Genomic DNA, 20,327 nt, shown 5'->3' on the forward strand with positions numbered 1-20,327 from the left:
TCATCTACAGTCCTTACCAGAATTAAACAGTAATTTATTTTTGCCCGGTTAACCTGGGAACTCTAAAGCCTCCACAAGGTCAGCAGTGTTGTGTCGCCGTGTTGGCACTGACTGAGGCCACAACTGCCCACAGCCTCGCCGTGATAGAGGCTGTTTGTATGTAAATACACCCATACTGTGAGTTTGTGTGTGTTTTACATTGTAGGTATGACAGCTTGAAGGACACAGCCTGCTTTGTAAATAAAATCTCTCGCGTACAGAAGGTGTTTTGGGGGCCTTTCCGGTCTGATGTGCCATTTCAAGGAAAAATCAGGGTTTTTCCAGACCTGGGTCTTATTTTTATAGATTTGGCTGTCATTCTGGTCTGATCTTATAGCTTTCTGCTTATCAGTTTCCTTGCTATGCAGAACTTCTACCAGACCGCTTTACACAAGTCGACAGTTAGAGCATCTAAACCACCTTAAAGACTGACAGTGATGAGTATCTGTATCTAAATGTCCATACATAATATAAGTTTGCAATAGATGATTATAACTTCAAAATAAGTATTTTTGGCTGAAATTTACACATTTCAGATTTGTCATAAAATAATAAAAGATGCCCCAGGTGACAAATGTTTTGTGATGTAAATTACTAATTCATGTAAATGTTCAGTTTACAATAATAATAAGAGAAAAACAAAATCCTCACACTGGAATTTTTTTCCCCTCAGAAACTGACATGAATGGTTAGTGAGTTCATTGGTTTCCTAACTATTGCAGTCTAACTTAAGAATGAATTTATTTAGTCCTAATGACTCATGGTGCTAGAAGTATATTATAACAGCATGTTGTAACTCTTCACATATTTCTCCATACTACACTTTACTCTTGGTGGGACTGTGCATGCACTGAACACAACATGTAAGTGTCTCTGTATATTTCTCCTTCTGTAGGTCTGTCTCCCCCCACAGCCTACGCGGCCTTCCCCACCCCGCCTGCCATTCTCTCTGAGGCTGCTCTCTACCAGCCCCCCCTGCTGGCTGCTCCCAGACCTCCCCAGACCACCACACACAGCCCCGCTCACACTCTGGCTTACTACCCCCCTCACCCACACCTGTACATGAATATGAACATGAACTACACAGCTTACTACCCCAGGTTAGTGCATCATCAGCTACAGCTAACTACTAGGTCAGTGATAACGGTATAACATCTCTAACTTCTTGCCTCTTTTGTTCTTTCTAATTTTTCCCTTCCTTCACCTCCAGCCCCCCAGTTTCTCCTTCCACAGTTAGCTACTTTGCAGCCCCACCGGGAGCAGTGGCAGCCGCAGTGGCAGCCCAGCCTCACCCTGCTGCAGCCGCCTCTCCTGTCCTGCCTCAACATGGCGCCCTGGTCAGGATGCAGGGCCTGCCATACAACACTGGAGTCAAGGACATTCTTAGCTTCTTCCAGGGATACCAGGTCAGTACATGTTGCACTGAAGCATGGATATAAAAGTCCCTTTGTGTTCTCAGGGATCTAAGGGCCACCCGAAGATGTGTACATTTGCAAGCCATATACTGCAAAAGCTTGCCAGAAAATAATATATCATGTTGTTCTTTTATTGCCATGCAGGTTGTTCTACATAATAATTGCACCTGTGGAATGGTTTTCAACTGTCTGAATGATTTTAGCTGTATTTGTAAAATGCTCACACATTTGAATTAAAGCTGCACCTCCTCGCAGTGTTGCCAGCGGTTCGCAGCAGCCAACGATGGTCAATTCAAACGCAGACCAGCATAACAATAGGCAATGTGTGTGTGTGTCTGTATTCAGTTGATTGGGAACTCTGCCCACATCCTGCAACCCAACATGATAAAGTGTATAGCTGTTGGTCCACTGAGCTCTCAACCCTGCACCTACAAATATTTAGTTTTACCATTGGTGCTTTTTATATCTAAATCACACTACAGTAGTGTTTAACTGAGGGACATGTGTGCACTTGTGCTCTCCCCCCTTTCTCTGTGCTTCCCATATTTTTTCGCTGCCAGTCGAAATTAGGTGGAGTCCTCTGAAGCAGGTATGAACCCTGACAGGTGTGGCTCCAGGCGGTTTTGCAAGTCGGGGAGGGAAGAGGGAGAGGGGTGGGGTTTGAGGTGGAGGGGTTGTGCTGTTGTTGTAGCTGTGTGTGTGGGTGTGGGTGTGGGTGTGGGTGGGTGTGGGTGTGTGTGTAATGCACACCAAATAAGAACTTAAATTGAGTTGCAGCCTGAGAACATTACATGCTGAGGGATAATTGTGCGTGTGTGAGAGCGAGCGAGTAAAGCTGACTCCAGTCCTGACTGTTGGCTGAACTACCGTAATTGTATCCTGAATGGAGTGTGTGTGTGTGTGTGTGTGTGTGTGTGTTTTTCTGGCTGCAGTAGCGTCTCTGACACTGGCTGTGGGTGAGAAAACAGTTCTCACACCAGTACTGGGGTCCCTTACCACACAATCTCATGCTTTGTCATACTGTGGTGTGTGTGCGCGTTTGTCTTTCTCCTTGAGTATTTAGGAGGGTATATACCTCCTGTGTGTATCAAAAAGTGTGTACTGTCATGTGTGAAACAATGTTCAGGCCTCCCACCCTGACTGTCCGTTCATTATTATGCCATCTGTAGTACGCCCCTGACGAGTACAGCAGCATGGTTCAGATGAGCGAACAGGCCAGGAGTCTGATTCAGCCCAAAGAATGGCTCTGTCTTTAGGGACTCACCCCAAGGTAAGAAGAGCCTCCAGACCAGAGAACCAGAGTGGAGAGAGAGGGCATTTCCTAAACTTAAATAATGCCTATATGTTCAGGCTAATGCGTGCAGGAATGGACTAGCATCAAACTGCCCAGTAAGCACTGAGTTGGTGATTTGCTGGCCACGACATCTAGGTTAAAGTTGGAGGAAGTGAACTTGAATTGTCACACTGTAGGCTACATAAAACATTATATTCAAACATGAAGCAAGTATCTGCCTCACAGTAATGTATATTAATTTAACATTTAAAAGCTATTTTAACCTGCAAATCACCAAACCAGTGCTTAAGTTTGACCACAGCTCCCAAAGGAAACAGGAATGCCCAATCTAGCCATCAAGGTTCTGAGTTCCTTACCCGGCATGTCAACCTGCTGCTTCCCAAACAAATCTGCCTCATCACTAACATCTCTCCTGTAGGCCGAGTGCTGAGTCCGTACACACACTTCAATACGACTAAACATGCATGTTACACATAATGAATGAAATACGAGGGACACTGAGTCGTCGTTTGCTTTTTTGTTAAATCCTCTGATGAAGTGACTCCAGGCCAAAGCTGTCATTAATTTCACCACCTAGAATAATTACTGTAGATACGATTGATTCTTTGTCTGACTTGTGCTTTTATTTATTCATAAATATAAATTATCGGTTCAGTTGTACAACTTGGACTTATGACAGCACGGCCTCCTGCATATAATGTACATGTAGCTTGATTTACTGAAGATGACACCCACTCTATGCAGGAAGTTTGGTACTTAAGGTAGTTTTGGTGTTGCTTCAAGTAATAATTAAATAGATGAAAGAAACTGACTCAGGAAAAAGAATGCTTTCCCATTGCCTCTGTTAACAGAGGTACTGATTTAGGATCACTGATAACACACACACTGCATTGTCAGTTAGTCTCGATTCAGCACTCCTTCTCTAAATTACCTAAGTGTTTTCTGAATCAGGGTTTGTCTCACTGCGTCGACCTTTTCCTGTGAACCCTCTCCTGACTGCATTATCCCACTAACACTGTCTCCCACTGTCGTAGATTTAATGGATTTTACTGCTGTCATTGACAATGTGATCAGTGAGTTGTTCCATATCTGCCTGTCGTAAAGAAACTGTTTTTTTTTTTTGTTTTTGTTTTTGTATCAAATGTATTTATTTTGATGCCATACGTGGATGCATGCAAACTAATTAATGTGTGTGTGTGTGTGTGTGTGTTTGTGTGGTTCAGGTCGTCTGGGAACAGCATGTACTCTGCTTTTGCTCTCAAGCTCTGCCCATTAATCTCCTCTTTTTTTCTACCTAACTGGACTGGTTTGATGAGACCAGCTTTCCCAAGGCTTTCTTCATCCTCAGCTTTGTGGGCTCCCCCCGGTGGTTTCATGCCGCAACTGCATTAACATAAGTGGCGCTTATTTGTCTCATGTTTTTGTCTCCCCTTTATTTATTCTTCTGCAGCTCCAGCCAGACGCCGTTCTCATCTTGTACAACTTCAGTGGCCAGTGCAGTGGCGAGGCCTTGATCACTTTCCCTAGCGAGGAGATTGCCAGGCGGGCCGTAGCCGAGCGCTCCAACCACCCCTTCTACGGCCAGCAGGTCCACTTGATCTTCTGTAACTGACCACTACTCCCTCCTCTCCTTCAGTTTAATGTCCCATTGAAGAGCACCCGCCCCCAAAATACATCCCTCCAGCAACAGCTTTTTCATAAAACTGAATCAAGTTGATCCCAGTGCCACTTAAAACATCTATTGAACCTCTCCCTTTTCTGTGATCTGCCATTTGTTGATCTACAACCGACACTGCTGGCCCCTGACACTCCTGTAGCCGCTGCTGGAGTTCGGACATCCACTGGAATAGCAGCTGAAGTCATTAAAGCTTCACGTGGATGACTTTGTGGATGTCACATGCTGCGTTTCTGTGTATTTGCATCTACCGTAATAGCTGGTTGTGGAGATGAGATGGTGTGGAGCCTGGACACACCCATATCAGTGGCTCTGCAAAGCCAAATATGCATGTATATTTAAATTCTCCCCGTAAAACTGTACAGATGTTCATCCTGAAATGCTTGAGGCTGTACAAACCACTTCTGCTTACGACCTTTTCTGTATATTGTTAAGTTTTCACGCTTAACCACTACAAGATTTAGATGCGTTCTCAGATCTTTTGTGTTCTGCAGCTTTACGCAGACACAGATGTGTGTATGTGCATGCACAATGTTTATTGATCCGATGGCCTCCAGTAGTGCAGTGCTGACATTTGAAAGAGACACGACAAAGCCATCGAGACCTGGGCTACTGAAACAACAGAGAGAATATGAAACAGTACTCGACTCAACTTGACTGTCATTAATCTGAACCGAACCTTGAGCTGCAGCGACTGTAAAACTACAGCAATGCCACAGATGTGCCAACGTACTAATTAATTTGTAACTTTAATATTTTTCTGTAAAGAGCATTTATGTGTGACATACAGTATGTCGGCCCATTTAAACATTTTTCAAGCACTACAGATTTATTTGCTCCAATCAAAGAGTTAAGCGACAGAGCGTCTTTAACAGAGTAGAATGACAAATTGATTCTATTTTTATTAGTCTCATTTCCTTACCAAAGTGGAGATTTTGTTATTAAATGTAAAAAGGTAGAGGTGTATCCTGAAGCCTTTGTAATGATTGACCTCAGCTACTAGATCTCTTCTGTTTTGGTTTCCAGACTATTTCTAATGATCAGTCTGTAGCATGCTTTAATGACCGGAGTACTGTGTAAAAGCTGCATGAGTTTTCCTCTGACAGGCCTGCTGACAGCTGTCTTAGGTTTTTCCTCTTTACTGTGCCTACATTACCCAGAGTGCAATACTGGCCCAAACAAGGCTAGGGCAACCTCTGGTGGCAGAGGAGATGTTTGTTTCTTTTGGTGCAAGTTTGAGACTTGTATGAATTTAGATCTGTGTATAAGACCGTAAACAACAATAAAAAATGTTGACAATGATCTGTGTTTCATTGGGTTTCATTTAAAGAGAGTAATTAATTAATGAGGCACCAATAAAACCAATTGGAAATGTTCCTCATATGTACAAATCTACGTTTTCTTTTCATAAAGGGAATAAATGCAGTTTAAAGGGTGATGTGGACAGTCCTCTGCCCCACACAACAAAGTCAAATAGTTTGAGTCAGTATGCAAATTGCCATATTCTATTAGGAAGTGTGAAGCGCTACAATTAATTTTCTGATGCTACCACTAGAGGGCACTAAATCAGACATTTTAAAATTTTATACATAATGGTTCTGTGATCATGCATTATATCCATTTAATGAAAGCCAACTTACAATCACCAAATAACAATTTGAATTGACACAAACTGGCACCAAACCAGTGCCGTCTACAGACCGGAATATAAGACTTCTGAATATGTGCAGCTTTGTTTGCAGTGTATTGTCTTTGTTATGATTGTCTATTTATTCAACCTTTGAGTAAATACTATAGTTTGCTGAGTTGTGAACAGGAGTTGGTGGGAGCACAGAACAGACCTTTTTGACATTAAACGGTGTGAACACAGGTACTAATAATGCTAATTAGGTTCTACTTCCATTTAGTGTAACGGAGCCTTCTAGCGAGCCAACATGCACAACAGCAGCACCCCGAATCTCTTCGATCTAAATGGAACAGAGCCTTAATTACTACATCTGTGTAGTAAAGTAACCTGTGTTTACCCTACTATTTCATGTGAAAAATGGCTGCTGTGAAAAAGGTCTACTGGGAGAGGAAAGCTGTTGTTTCAAACACATGGGGAAAAAAACACTGACACAAAGCCATAGCTGAGTTTTCTGTTTTATTGATATACACTACTTTAGAGCCTACAGTATGATGCAAGGTATTCCCTTTGAATAATTTCAAAAAGCACTGCAGTCTTAAAAATTACAAAAAATTTAACATACAAAATATACAAGAAATGACAATACAAGGCTCGGTAAACATCAGCTAAACCTGTATTTCCCTTTTATTTTACAAAACATATATATGTATGTGTATATATATATATATATATATATATATATACGTATACATATATATGTATATATCTGTGTGTGTGTGTGTGTGTGTGTGTTTGTATGTATATATATATATATATATATATATGTCTTTTTATTTATTTTTTCAACACTCATACATGTCCCCAACCTTTTAGGAATGACATCCATTTTCAAAGTATCAAAAATAGAATTGTACAGTCTCTGTTGCTTTACCATAATGTAATATGGGAACATATTGTTCGGTCTTTGGTTGTGACAGAAGAGGACGGCAGCCAGAGTTTACTGTCAATGCTGGTTTTGTTTCTTTTTTGTTTTGTTGAATCAAGTCTTTCAAGCTGCAGAACCAGCTTTATATGCAAAAAAAGCCATCTCCCTTCTCCCACCCAACCCCTCAACGTCCAACCTATGCCCCCAAAAAAACAAACAAACAAATTTTAAAAAGTTACTGACTTATGTCTTAGTCATGAAAAATAAAAAATAAATCAACCCACAACAGCATACAGACACACTGACAAACGGGTCTTCAAACAAGTTAAGGCATCCTAATAGTTTACATAGTGACATGATACTCTCACTATCTGAATGTTTTTTTTCTGTCTGCTCTGTGAAGTTCATAAGCAACATTATTACAAATAGTTTATAATCTCATTTTTCATATTTAATGTCGTATCTCACCTTTGCTGCTGTTATAGTTTGCATAGCCTAAATACATGTGTGTGCTTCTGTTGTCGAAAATAGGACTCTTACAATTCCTGTCTTCTGTACAGCATATTTGGTACAAGCACCATCCATCCATACATACACACGCACACGCACACACACACACACACACACACCTGAACCTATTAAGATGCTTGCACTATGTCCTTGACAAGGCAGATTGGCTGATGGGCAACTCCAGGATGCTAACAGAATCAATGAAGCATCTACAATAAGTCTACAGTCTACTTCTATAGGCATCAAGGTCTTTTTTTTGTCTTATTTTTTTTCTCATTTTTAAAGGCATTAGGCAGAATTTTAATGCATAGCAGAATCATTTTCACCTGGAAACTGACTTCAAGCTGTCAAAAGCAAACACTCCTCAGCTTTCTCATGCAGGAGCAACATTGTCAAGCTTAAGGCAAAACAGCCAAAGGGAATCTGCACCCGGGAATCTGTCCGTCCGCATCCGCGCGTCGTATCTGCCTGAAAACACTCTCTCCTCCAGACTGTGTTATTGCTGCCCTACAGGCACTGCATGTCTGTCAGAATATTATAATATTAATGAATAAATCATCGAGAAATAGATACCATTCTGGAGACAGTTAAGGAGAAGTATTTAGATTGTGAACAGCAAACACTGATTGTTGCAAACAGGGGATGTGGAAGGAACAGGAACCCTGTTACATCCAGACGCCGTTCTCCACACTTTGGGATTGTTCAACACAGAAATGCAATATATAGACATCTTTAAGTATAAAATACCTCCAAACGTTTTGTCAGATTATTTCCCATTGTTTGTCGCCTAGATTGCCATACCATCGCAAAATATGGTGGCTGTTAGAAATTAGAAGGCACACGAGGGGCCCCTGGGATCTGGAGAATTATTGCATGAGAATAAGTTTTCCGAAGCAGAGAGGTCCCTCCTCAGGACGCATGAAATCATATCCACATGACCCAAATCTGTTTCCGAAAAAATATTACAGTCTAACTCAAAGCCAGCTGTGCAAAACAACAACAACAACAACAAAAAGGTTTCGCTACCATTCAAAGCTGCTAAGTGTTAATAAGGCATTTGTTCAACTTGAAGAGGATAAAAAGAAAACACATGGGGGGGTAAAGATAAAACATAAGAGAAGAAGGAAGGAGGGGGGAAGGGGGGGGGGTCATGTACAGATATCTACATGGCTGCATGGTTACTAAAAGTTGTCGGAATGTTGCAGGTTGCAGATCCCAGATCAGTTCATCCTCCCTACCAGTTTCCCTGCACTCCAGCACCTGAATGGTTTTAGCTTTTAAAAGGGAGAAAGACGAGGAGCGGACGGTGCTGTCATCACTAACCCACGAGCACAAACACTGGGACCGGACAGGTTTTTTTTTCTGAAAGATTTTTTTACGAACTACTCTGATCGTTCAGGCCGGACAATTTTTTGGCTAATAATTAATTTTCCCAGAATTCTTTAAATGTAAAATGTCAAGTGTAAATCACAAGTGTGATTCATTTTTGCCACATCATGCCCCACTTTTGCTAATGCTCATTCAGGCAATCACGAATGTTCTGTAGCATGCTGGGAGTTTCGGTATCCTGCTGTTTATAGAATTTTTTGCCTGAGAAACTCTAACTTCAGAGAACTGAAACCACCTTCAGACCGGTTTTGAATCCCAGCTCTGGCTTCCTGTGAGAGCACCGTGCGCACTCTCTCTCTCTCTCTGTCTGTCTCTCGAGACGTCTTCATTCATGAAGGTAATTGCTGGTGAGAAGGGGGGGACGACAACACCCGCCGTCGTATTGTCTCCGATACAGAAAGTTATTTGAAAAAGTAAGTGCTCCGAACTCACGGAGAGAGCTGATTGGTCAGGAAGACAGCAGTGCTTTGAAAGGTCAGGCACACACCTAATGAAGAGGGACAGCTCACGTGTTGACAATCTCATTAATCCTCATTATTCTCCAACCATTTCAACCTACATTCTCTCACTCAGCTTTCAGTTTAATCTGTGCGAAGTTGCGAGTTCCGTATCTCTATCTCTAACTGAGAGAAATAGTAGAGTTTTAAATGTCTTCTTGTCAGGCTGGTGGTCTAGCAGGTCCATGAGGCTTTAACAGAATCTCCAACCGCTCTTCTGTCTTTGACCACAGTCTTTTTTCTTTCTTTTTTTTCTTCCTGCCCTCTTGTCCCATCGCACACAGGACCAGCAGCCGGACCAGCACCTAGACCGGGAGCGGGGTCCACAGTCAGTGTTGGAGCTGTGGGGTTTGCAGGTTTAACAGCTGGAGGGGACGGTTCATGACCCAAAGGCTGCGTCAGGGCTTTCGTGTGGGCTGAGCTATGACTGGTTGTGTGCTGATGGAGGACAGTGAGCGCTGGGAGACTGGGACATGTCTCTGCCGATGATTTCATTCACTGTGAAGACAGAAACAAACAGAGAAACACTTAATATCGCATATTCACTGCATAATTCACTTAAATGTGCCTCGTGTCAGCACATCTTATATCATTCTCACGGCAAATTAGCAATGGGTGTACGATGCAGGAGCTCCAAAGCTTGTGTCACTGGTGCTTTATTCAGTTTTGAAAGCGTTGAACGTTGGTGGGATAATAACAGAGGAGAATAATTGAGAAAAACGGGGGATGTACACAAATAATCATGGAGCCTGATAAGCGGAGTCAGGCTGCAGGATATTTAAGCTGGTGGAAGTCAGCCAGTCTCTTTCTCCCCGGGCTTCAACCCTGTTTGGTTTTACTGCATTTTGTTCGTCTATATCTTAAGTTTCCTTTTAGTTATGTAAAATAAACGTGTTTTTAGTTACCATTCTTACATGTTCTTCTACTTCTTTGTCCAGCCTTGAGCCCGGTTGTGACAAAATATAACTGAGGTAACACTATTACTACATTAATACACTACAAGACAAGAGAACCACCAGATGTCACTGTGCATGTTTGAATTTGAAGCCCCCAAACATCATAAGCATTCATCCTTCCATCACTACTCGTTCACATTTCTGGCCAGCAGAGGGCAGCGCTGTCCCACACTGAGTTCCTCACAAGACTGAAAGCTCAAACTCAACCAGCCGAGAGCTAAAGGTGGAAAAACTCACAAACTGGCAGACCCAAAGTTCTGACGTGACATATAATCACTCCTGACATAACAAATGAGAGAAACTATTCCATTCACTAAATGTGCCAGTTCTGACCTTTGATTGAGTCCAAGAAGTGACTCCTATAAACACAGCCCTGTATGGCCGGCCAATCAGTGGGGCTGTCCGTTACTTCATCAGAGCTTTAATGGTAGTTCAGTACATTTCCTCAGGCCTGTTCATGGGGTTCTTAAAGCAATGGCAAAAAAAGAGAGCAGAGTAAAACCAACCCATTGTCAAAAACACGTCGAGCCCGGAGTGGTTAATTACTCCACCGACTCAGTTAGAGTCTAATTTGAAATAAATAACAGATTACTCTTTCTCTGCGCTGCTGCCTGTTTTTCAGTCAACGCGTGTGATTGTTTTACATCTGCTGCCTCCATCCAGCATTCACACTGGGACCACAAGAGACGCAGCGGGGAGCTAGTAAAAGTCGCAGCCGTGAAGTGAATCAACTTCAAATACTTTGACGCAAGGGGGAGGGATGAGGACAGACAGGCAGACTTTCATTTGTTTGAAATTGATGGAAAATGCTTTTTCCACTGTAACAATGCATGTGTGTGTGTGTGTGTGTGTTACTCCTGTGACTTCTTCATGTGATTTCTCGAAGTGTTTTGAAAGGTGACGTTGATAGGTCAGAAACACGAAATGCAGAAATCAGACTGGGCAGACTGGTTTAGGAAGGTGCAGCAGACCTCTAGCCAAGTTTGACAATGGGCTAATTTAAAGACCTGTCTGTACATGACAGTCAAAATGCAGCTCCTCTCTTCGACACCTATTTCTGTCCACTCTTGCAAACGTACTGTGAAATCTCACCTTCTTCAGGCCCATAATAAACACATGTATTACTGTAACTTAATTTAAAAAAAAAAAAAAAAAACAGGCAGTTGGGTGACTCAGTCAAATGATGAGCAAATGAACCCAGCCAAGTGTTTCATGAGAAAAAGGAAACCATATTTAAATGCGATGACACAGAGCCCGCAACAAACGCTGTAAAATAAAACAAATGCATTCGTAAAGCCACACAGCTTTCATCAGTTCAGTAAACCATAATAATCCTCTTAACCTTCCTATCTGTTTCACAGTTTCATCATCTCTTCCTCAAACTACAGTCCACTCTAAGTCGGTTTCTTGTGCGCATATTTCTGTTAAACACCTCAACTCTCTGACAGCCTCTGTCGCAGGACCAACAGTTTTTATTTAGTGTACATTCTGTTGTTTTATTTGTTTTCTGCTGCTTGCTTTTGTGTCTGGCCACCATCACTCACATCATCCTGTTAGCGTGGGAGGCTCTTCCTTTCCCATGTCAACCATGTTCACACACACAATCACACTCACAGCACCACCACGCACCTATGAGACTACACTGTCACTTTCAAAGCAAACATTTACCTTTGTATATAGAACACCGAGGTATAATAGACAACAAGTTGGCCAGTTTATTGATTTTGTCATACAATTCCATCGTTGAAATAAAACTGTGATGGGCGAATACAGATCTCCTTTAAAGGCTGTGACCTTTCAGAGGACAAGTGTTGCAACTGTGCTGGAAATGAACAGCGTCTTAAAGCTGTTAAAAGACCATCAGAGCAGCTGTAACGATGAAATGAAAAAGCTAGTAACTGGGCTTCTTTTGTCCAAGCACAGTCATTACTGAAATGTAGCTGAGAAATGTTTATGTTTCAATCTCATCAATCACATAACAAATATATAAAATACTAATCTCTCAAAATTGATCGTGGTCTGTAGGCTCATTTAGGCACTTTTACTTTTACTACTTTAACTTAATGGGTAAAACACAGAGCGATGTTTACAGGCCTGTCAAAGCCACCTGCACAGCAGAAATGTTATGTGGTAAACTCTGTAGCTGTGTTGATTGACGGGAGTCAATCTGCTCTAACACCACAGGAATATAAGCAACGAAGTGCGAAAGACCGACACCAAGTGGGCGTGCAAAAACCTATCACTTTCCGCTGAACTGATTAAATTGTTGCAGAGGCACAACATTCACCTATCGACTGATAAACTCAGGAGAGGCACAATTAGCATAAACCTGAAAGCCCATGAGTCGATCAACTTAAGAAGAATTCCTCTCAATCTGATTCATTTGGTTTTCTCATAAAAAAGGGGCCGTAAGAGGTTTCCCCACGCAATCTGTCAAACATTTTCGTTAGGTTTTACTCTCGATATTACAGCTGCGCTCGATGTAAATTTGGAAGGCTTGATTTGGGGCCGTTTGAAAAAAGATTGAACTTATTTTGGAAGTAAATTTCCATTGCAGACTAACAGAAAACGGAAAGGAGGAAACTGCACCTTATTCTTTGTTGTTTTCCTACTGACGGGATGTCAACAACTTACTGAGACATTAACAATTAACTATTAACAAATGTGAAGTGAGGGTTGTGTGACTGTATCTCATTCCGTGTATGTGTAATCAGATTTGCAAATGTGTAATAGCATCTTAAAATACATAAACCAAAAAGTCAAATATGTATTCAGATTTGCAGGTGTATTGATATTTGTAATGTGAAGACAAATCTGTATATACATACATACATACTGATGTAACTTTCTTTCTTAGAACAAAAAATATTTTCTCCAAGATCTGGAAATACAGACAACTCAACTGTCTTTTCTGTCTTTTACACGGCAACATCTTTACTGTGGCAAAGATCTGCACATGCATGTGGTGATTTATCTGTGTGCCTCATTAGTCACACCCACTTCTGTCAAACGAACATCTTGAGGGCAGTTACAGTAGTAGAGGCGGTTTGACCACAGGAAATATAGTACTGAGTTGATTTACAGCGGATGAAAAAGACACAAGGGGTACAGGCGAGTACAGGCGGGTACAGGAGAGACGTGAAACGGGAGAGGACTGAGAGGGAGCTCGAGCATAAGTCAACGCCCACCTCTGGAGGCCTGAGCGGGGGTTACGGCAGGGTCAGCTCCTGGGTGCCAGGGGCCAAACCCGGCAAGAAAACCACCTCGGCTTCCCTGGCCTCAAACTGGCCTCTATCAGTCTTGGAAGTTGTGTAATGTGTAGAAAGACAGACCATTGAGAGGCCAGCTTGAATTGTAACTGATGACTGTATTTCCAGCTCTTGGAGCAAATACTTTTCAGTCATTACTACGTATGTACACATTCACACATTCACCTACACATTACAAATCTTAATATACTTGCAAATCGTTTTGTTTTAATTTACATTTACAAATCTGATTACGCACACATGGATTGAGATATAGTTACATTACTCTCCACTCACATTTGCAAATAGTTTTGCTACAATAATGGCCCCAATAGGAAACAATATTATGTAAAAACACGTAGCACTAAATACGCTTCAGCAATCTACAAAAGTATCTCTTTAAGGGGAAAAAAAACATAAGTATTTTACATAAGAAATAAGCTTAATTTTCCTGTATCAATGAGCTATAATATGTGCTTTGAGATACAACCATTCATTTAAAAATGGAGCTCCACACATCAATGATCCAGAAGTGAAAGAGAGGTTTGATTTGAGTCGAGCCTATGAGGAGTTTCATATGCTGATAGTGTTTTTCAGATTTACTGGTACTGCTCATTACAGTGCAACAGAATGACGGTGATTCAGCGCTGCAAGCCATAGTAAGTGTGGCTCTGAATGGCTCAGCCTGAGGGAGATCCTCTGCAGATGACTAGGAGGGGGGCTCCCTAGACAAAATATACATCTGCAGTCAGCCGACTGCTACTATTGCTACTACTACTACTACTACTGCTGCTGCTCTCAGGTAGGCTTCCATCAGATGGATCCTTCCCCTGCGTGCTAATTGTTTTTAATGCTCACTTGGTTGAGATGGGAATTTTAAAAAAAACTACTTAAAGGAGCATGGAGAGAATGAGATCTGAGTCCTCTCCTGTTCATCATCTATATAATAAAATGTTATAGTAAAAATCAGTCCTGCTTCACGTTTTTATTTGGATATTTTATTGTACAAGTTAACACTAATCTTTAAAACAAAGCTTCTCTGTGTTCAGAGGAACTGCAGGGGAAATAGAGGGATGGTTTAAATATCTGAAGTAGACCATTTATTTGTTAAACTAAGTGTCATTGTTCACTGGCAGTAGGCATCAGCACCAGTCAGGAACTAGCCACAGAGTTCAGATTAATCTCTCACAAAATGTGCCGAGGAAAGATTGAACCAAAGAAGAAAAAAATAACTGTTACTAACAAAAGTATTATTAAATCCACATACAATGAATGAATGTCAGGAGATTCTTTAGATTTCCCTGAAAGAAAGTTTAACATCTAGCAGGATACCACTGAGATTGGGTAATCTCCCGTCTCCGTTTCTAAAGTGCATGTCAAAGGAGGTATATTGAAAAGATTTCCATAATGCAAAACAGAAGTGAAACTGGCAGATGGACATTCAGTACAATAAACATATCTAGTGTCGAAATGGAAAATGGGTAATTATTATAACCCTCTATGACACATTGAAAAAAGTTCCCTGACCCAGGCTGAAAAAAACTTTACTCTGGCAGAGCGGCTTAAGCAAATAACTCGAAGATTGACTGATTCTTGAGTCCAGCAAATGAAGACAACATGCCACAATGGAAAACATTTGTGCAGAGGAAACAGAAAGAGGCAAGACTTGAGTCTGCCTGCAAGAGGGAATATCAAAGCACAGTTTCCACTTGCAGGGCCCTGTAATGGCATGCACACGTCTTCACAAAGCCTCAGGTATGAGAGAAAACATGAAGTAAAGATCCACTGAGCGATCACACACACATTGGAAATAGATGGTCACTTGTATTGAAAGCTTCCAGATCTGGCTCAATAAAGCTTTCTCTGCTGCACTACTTCAACTCTGCTGCTCCTCTCTGATCCTTTTCTGTTTTATTTTAATTTCACTTTTGAAGTAAGTAAGTGAGTGGGTGAGGGCACAGAGTATACCGGAGAAGCTTGTTCAAAAGTCAGTTTCTCAAAGTCACTCATTTGGGTGAATCATCGGTGGATTTCCCATTTGATCTGACGGTAAGTGATTCACAAGGCTCCCCGCCTTTGATCCAGGGCACAGAACAGTGGCTATGCTCAGCAGATGACCAAAGGACCAGGCTTTAGGAGGGAAACCACTGCAGGCTTAATTGCCGACTTGGGAGACCACTGCAATGGGTAATAGTTGTCGGTAGACCAGAACTTATCAGCAGAGAGCATGAAGCTGATGAATTTCTGGTGTCAAACAATAATTACACTAATGTTTTTTCCTGCCATATAATGGTTGGTAGTCAGGAGCTGCTAACCCTAAAATAATACCTAGATAAGTTTTTTCACTTGAGCAGAGATTTAAGGTTAATGTCTCTACAGCAGTAGGGCAGCAACTAATTTTTTTTAATTATTATTGATTGGTCTATAAAATGTCAGAAAGTAGGGGGAAATGCCCGTCAAATGTCCTAAAGTCCAAGATGATAAAAAAAAAAGATATTTAATTCACATAAAAAGACAAGTCTTCACAAAGACCCTCACATTTGAGATGCTAAAAATAAAGGATATTTTGTATTTTTGTTTAAGAAAAGAGATCATTTTCTGTCAATTAACTAATCATTTGCTTTTCAAAAAAGAGTAAGTGCAGGGTTTAAAAATTTGTATTTTCCTTACTGGACTGGACACGGTGGCAACTTAACAGCAACACCCTGAGATGACTCACCAAAAGCTGACAGAAAAAACTTTTTATGGATTGAACACACACTTGCATACACACATTTCAACAGCTCTAAATTTACTAGCAGGAGTGAAATCTACTTCACCACATTCTGTCAAATCCTCACTTGCGCGCCATGAGCAATGTGGTGACTAGTATTCATTTTCCAGTCAAACACAGGCGCTTGATGCCCGGCTGACAAGCAAAAATCAGCACTGACACGGGACAGAACAACAAGAGCAGCCAGTAATGCAACAAACAAACATCTTGGCAAATTCCCCCATTAAAGATAGGCTGTTCATTTTTATGATAATGAAAAGCGTATTTTCAGTCTCAAGAACTAAATGGTCATATGTTGCTCTCATCCCCACTGAAGGATTTCCAGGCTTCCCTCCTGTCTTAAGAAAAAGACAGGACTGGCACCGTCTCCACACCAGGCTCCAGCCTCTGCCAAGTCCTCTGCATTACACTCCCTAAGACCTTAATTGTATGGAAAGATGACACAGAAAGTCCATTTCCACTTGTTTCAGGGGAAAAGACCAGCAAATGTTTGCCATTGTTTTTAACGAGCAGCAGCAGCATTTGATGGAAACGTATTTTCCTTCCACTGTTGTTTTTTCATGCCATCGAAATCAAGAGTTCTGTGTTATTACTCTGTTATGGTTGGTTAATGGCAGCATGAAGCCTCTGACTAAGACGGTCCAATACACATACATGCAGGAGCACAAAAACAAAAACATCGAAGATTTATTTCTGTTTTTTTTCATATAAATAATCCGAGTGCAATGCACTACTGATACGTTTACAGTTCTTCCTGTTTGTGTACACATGTGAACAGTTAATAATTATGGAAAAAGTAGTTTGTCTGATGCAATATCTCTAGAGATGATGTTTTATAAAAAGTCAGCCCAGCCAGAGTTGCCAACCATTCAATGCTTTTACTGTAAATTACTTTTCTATTAACTGTTTACTGATCATTCTTGATGGTGGTTATTGAATGAGAATAAATGAGGCAGGTGTGCCTTTATAATACAATAAAAAGTTTGATTTGTGAATCAAGACAATTTACCAAAGGTAGCCAATAACTAAAGGTCATTTCTAAGTCTAATTTCATGTTTAATTTCATTTGGAATACAACTGGGGTCCTATTTCTCGCCACCTGTCAAAGGTAAATCCAATGTTCACTGGCATTTTCTCCCTCGTCCTGTCGGGCCAACTCCTGAGAAAAATATCCAAGTCTTTATTGGATTGCTAGATGTTGGACTCTTTACCACTCACTTGTTTTACTCAATTACGGCTCTATGCCATTTTGCAGCATTCGGGGAGCATACAGTCAGACTGTGTGCAGAGAGCAGCTGCTCGAGAGCTGAAGGAGACTTAAAACTGAGGAGATTGGGATGTTGTTGTTTCTCATTATAAAGAGCTACTTGTTTGGATGTTAAAGCAATAGTTCGACATATTCACTTTCTTGAGAAGAGCAATGCCACTAGCCAGTAGTAGCCAGTTTAGCTTAGCATAAGGGCTGGAAACAGGGAGAAACAGCTCACCTTGCCCTTTCTGAAAGAAAACAATATCCACCTACCAGCTCCTCTAAAGCTCACTAATTAACTTGTTGTATCGTGCTTGTGTCCTGTCTTTGTGCTAAGCTAACTGGCTAAAACAAGTTGTGGTTTTACAGGGGGTTACATGCCAGACTGTTTTCTGGCTAAGAGCAGTTGCTAGGCAGGATAATTCATAAAGTGACTGCTTCACACCAAGAAGTATTCAACAACATTTTAACACTTTAGTTTTTGTATGGATTAAACAAATGCATACCAATTAATTATTGGATCCCTGTTTTCAGTCTATATTAAGTTAAGCTAGCTGGCTACAAGCTGTAGCCTTATATTTAACGTATAAACAAGAGTGGTATTGATCTTCTCATCTAACTCTGGGCAACAAAGAAAATTATATTTCCAAAATGTCAAATTATGACTTATGCTTTGATATAAACATTTTGCTAAATTAATCTTTACATTTCGAAATTGCAGTGTGCATGTGTGCAAGTATCTCGGTAACAACCATGTAGCCTGTTTAATTAAAAGTTTGACAGAGAAGTTAAAATGTTGACAACATGTCAGGGACAATTGTGCACAAAAAGGGCTGCCACAGCTCTTTCTGGCAACAGCTCCTGGAAGTTTCTGTCTATTTCTACACAGTCTGTGCCCTTGTAAAGATAGAAAAACAGAACAATAAAAACATATATTTAAAAGATGGGTTCACTGCACGGACATTGCCTCGTATATTTGATTACAACTACAGGATAATGTGTGTATCTGTGTGTGTGCGCATTTGTGTCATTACTGTGTCTCTCTCAAGAAGTGCAGGCAGCAGGGCCCGGCCTATTATTAACCCTCAAAGCCATGCTCGCCGTTTGAGGCAGCTGTGCATTTGGGCAGGGCAGGACCAACAAAGGACCAGCTTTTGTTGTGAACACACAGTGCGCACACTAGTGACACCGAAGTAGCTGCTTATGCGCACACACAGACAAACACAAACGTACTATCCCTTCGCATCCGTGCTCTGTAAACATAGAGATCGTCAAGTGCTGATTAATTAGTTAAATGCGCGGTTCGGCAGCACAGAGGCTTCAGATTCTGTCACCATGACGGCTGCAATCATCGCCACAGAAGGGCCCATTCTTCAAGCCACTACTGTGTTTATAGAGTAGCCAAACACACATGTTCGCAGGGCTTTGGCAAACCTGGTTGACAGTCACATTGGGGATAGATGGTGGACATAAATGAATATAAAAAGTCCTGTAATAGAAATAAAGTGAACATGTATTTAGTTTATTGTTGAGGTACTGACGCGCCATTGTCTCTGCGCCAAATGTGCCCAACAGTGACCATGAAAAACTTGTCTTTGATACTATTTCATGGTGGCAGCACCCAACCTTACTCTGCGCTGTTTGGATTCAGACATCAAAACAGTAGAAATACACAAAGCTGCACATTTGAGAGACATTCAGTTATGTCCCATGCTGCTTTGTTGAAAAGTTCCATCTTTCCTTTTCCAAGTCATTGCCCTTGTGAACATTTCCTTTTCCTGCTTTTCATTGCAAAACCTAATAAAAAGAATGCTTTGCTATCCATCTGCTGTAATTTTAAAAAGGCTATTTTATATTTAGTATATTCTTTATCATTTTTATAGTATAGTTTTATAGTTGTGGATTATGTCCAATTTCAACTGCACTACCGCAATGAGTCGCCATGGACAAATAAAAATATACAGCAAATACTTTAAAAAAGCATTAAATTATCCGGTATACACTTTACTTTAATCTCAGGTGCCAAGTACATTTCAGATTCAATGTCTCGGCTGAGTGACCCTGCAGTGGGGTTGGATCCTGACCTTGTCTGTCCATCTGTCTGTCAGTCTGTCTTCTCACCTCCTGTGTCTCCTGCTTTGCACACACACATACAGTACACTCACACCTCCACAACATCAAACAGATACACACAAACACAATACCCCATCTAACACACAGACACACACACACACACACACGCACATCGCAAGCATGCTCTGGTGTGCGTCACAAGGGCCATCTGCTTGCTAACCAGAGCAGTTTTCTACACACTCACATTCGTATTCCCTCTCATGCCACTGACACAAGTCTGTGATACTACTGCAGTAGTTTATCTTATTTATAATGATTGTATGATAGGTAAAATAATGATTCAATCTCAGCTCTCTACAGGTGAAAAAACTATTTAAAGACAAATTCTCAAAAACAGAATGTCTTACTAAAATACAATTTTATCAGGAAAAATACAAAAACAGGTAGAGCTTGAGTGGAAATCCTGAGTTGAAGGGAATGAAGGTGATGCAATCTCATTGTCAAATTACAAAGCCCTTTTAAAGGGTGAAGTGTTGATGGCAATTTTACTTAACTGCAGATCAGGAGCATGGTGTCCCATATTCTAACCACATTAATCATATATCCAGCCAAGGTGGTCGTATACACTGCCACAAAATGTTAATTATGCATAATCAC

General features: G+C 41.1%; 2 protein-coding genes across 9 annotated transcripts in view; one reads left to right on the top strand and one right to left on the bottom strand.

Moving 5' to 3' along the window:
* esrp2 (epithelial splicing regulatory protein 2) overlaps positions 1-20,327 on the top strand; it is a 54,480-nt gene that overhangs the window by 17,156 nt on the left and 16,997 nt on the right. For 3 of the 6 annotated variants that reach the window (XM_051380330.1, XM_051380329.1, XM_051380332.1), the window contains 4 exons: positions 935-1,139; positions 1,250-1,445; positions 2,624-2,724; positions 4,199-5,725. In XM_051380330.1, the coding sequence (XP_051236290.1) occupies positions 935-1,139; positions 1,250-1,445; positions 2,624-2,710 (488 nt within the window). In that variant the 3' untranslated portion in view covers positions 2,711-2,724; positions 4,199-5,725. Of the gene's footprint in view, positions 1-934; positions 1,140-1,249; positions 1,446-2,014; positions 2,044-2,623; positions 2,725-4,198; positions 5,726-20,327 lie in introns of those variants that run through there. The other 3 variants (XR_007881051.1, XM_051380331.1, XM_051380333.1) reach the window with 3 other exon arrangements.
* Positions 6,554-20,327, bottom strand: part of nfatc3a (nuclear factor of activated T cells 3a) — a 61,496-nt gene continuing 47,722 nt past the window's right edge. For all 3 annotated transcript variants that reach the window (XM_051380326.1, XM_051380327.1, XM_051380328.1), the window contains exon 10: positions 6,554-9,869. In XM_051380326.1, the coding sequence (XP_051236286.1) occupies positions 9,793-9,869 (77 nt within the window). In that variant the 3' untranslated portion in view covers positions 6,554-9,792. The remainder of the gene's footprint in view (positions 9,870-20,327) is intronic.

Source organism: Dicentrarchus labrax, unplaced genomic scaffold, assembly GCF_905237075.1.
Source record: "Dicentrarchus labrax unplaced genomic scaffold, dlabrax2021, whole genome shotgun sequence".
NCBI classification, from domain to species: Eukaryota; Metazoa; Chordata; class Actinopteri; family Moronidae; genus Dicentrarchus; species Dicentrarchus labrax.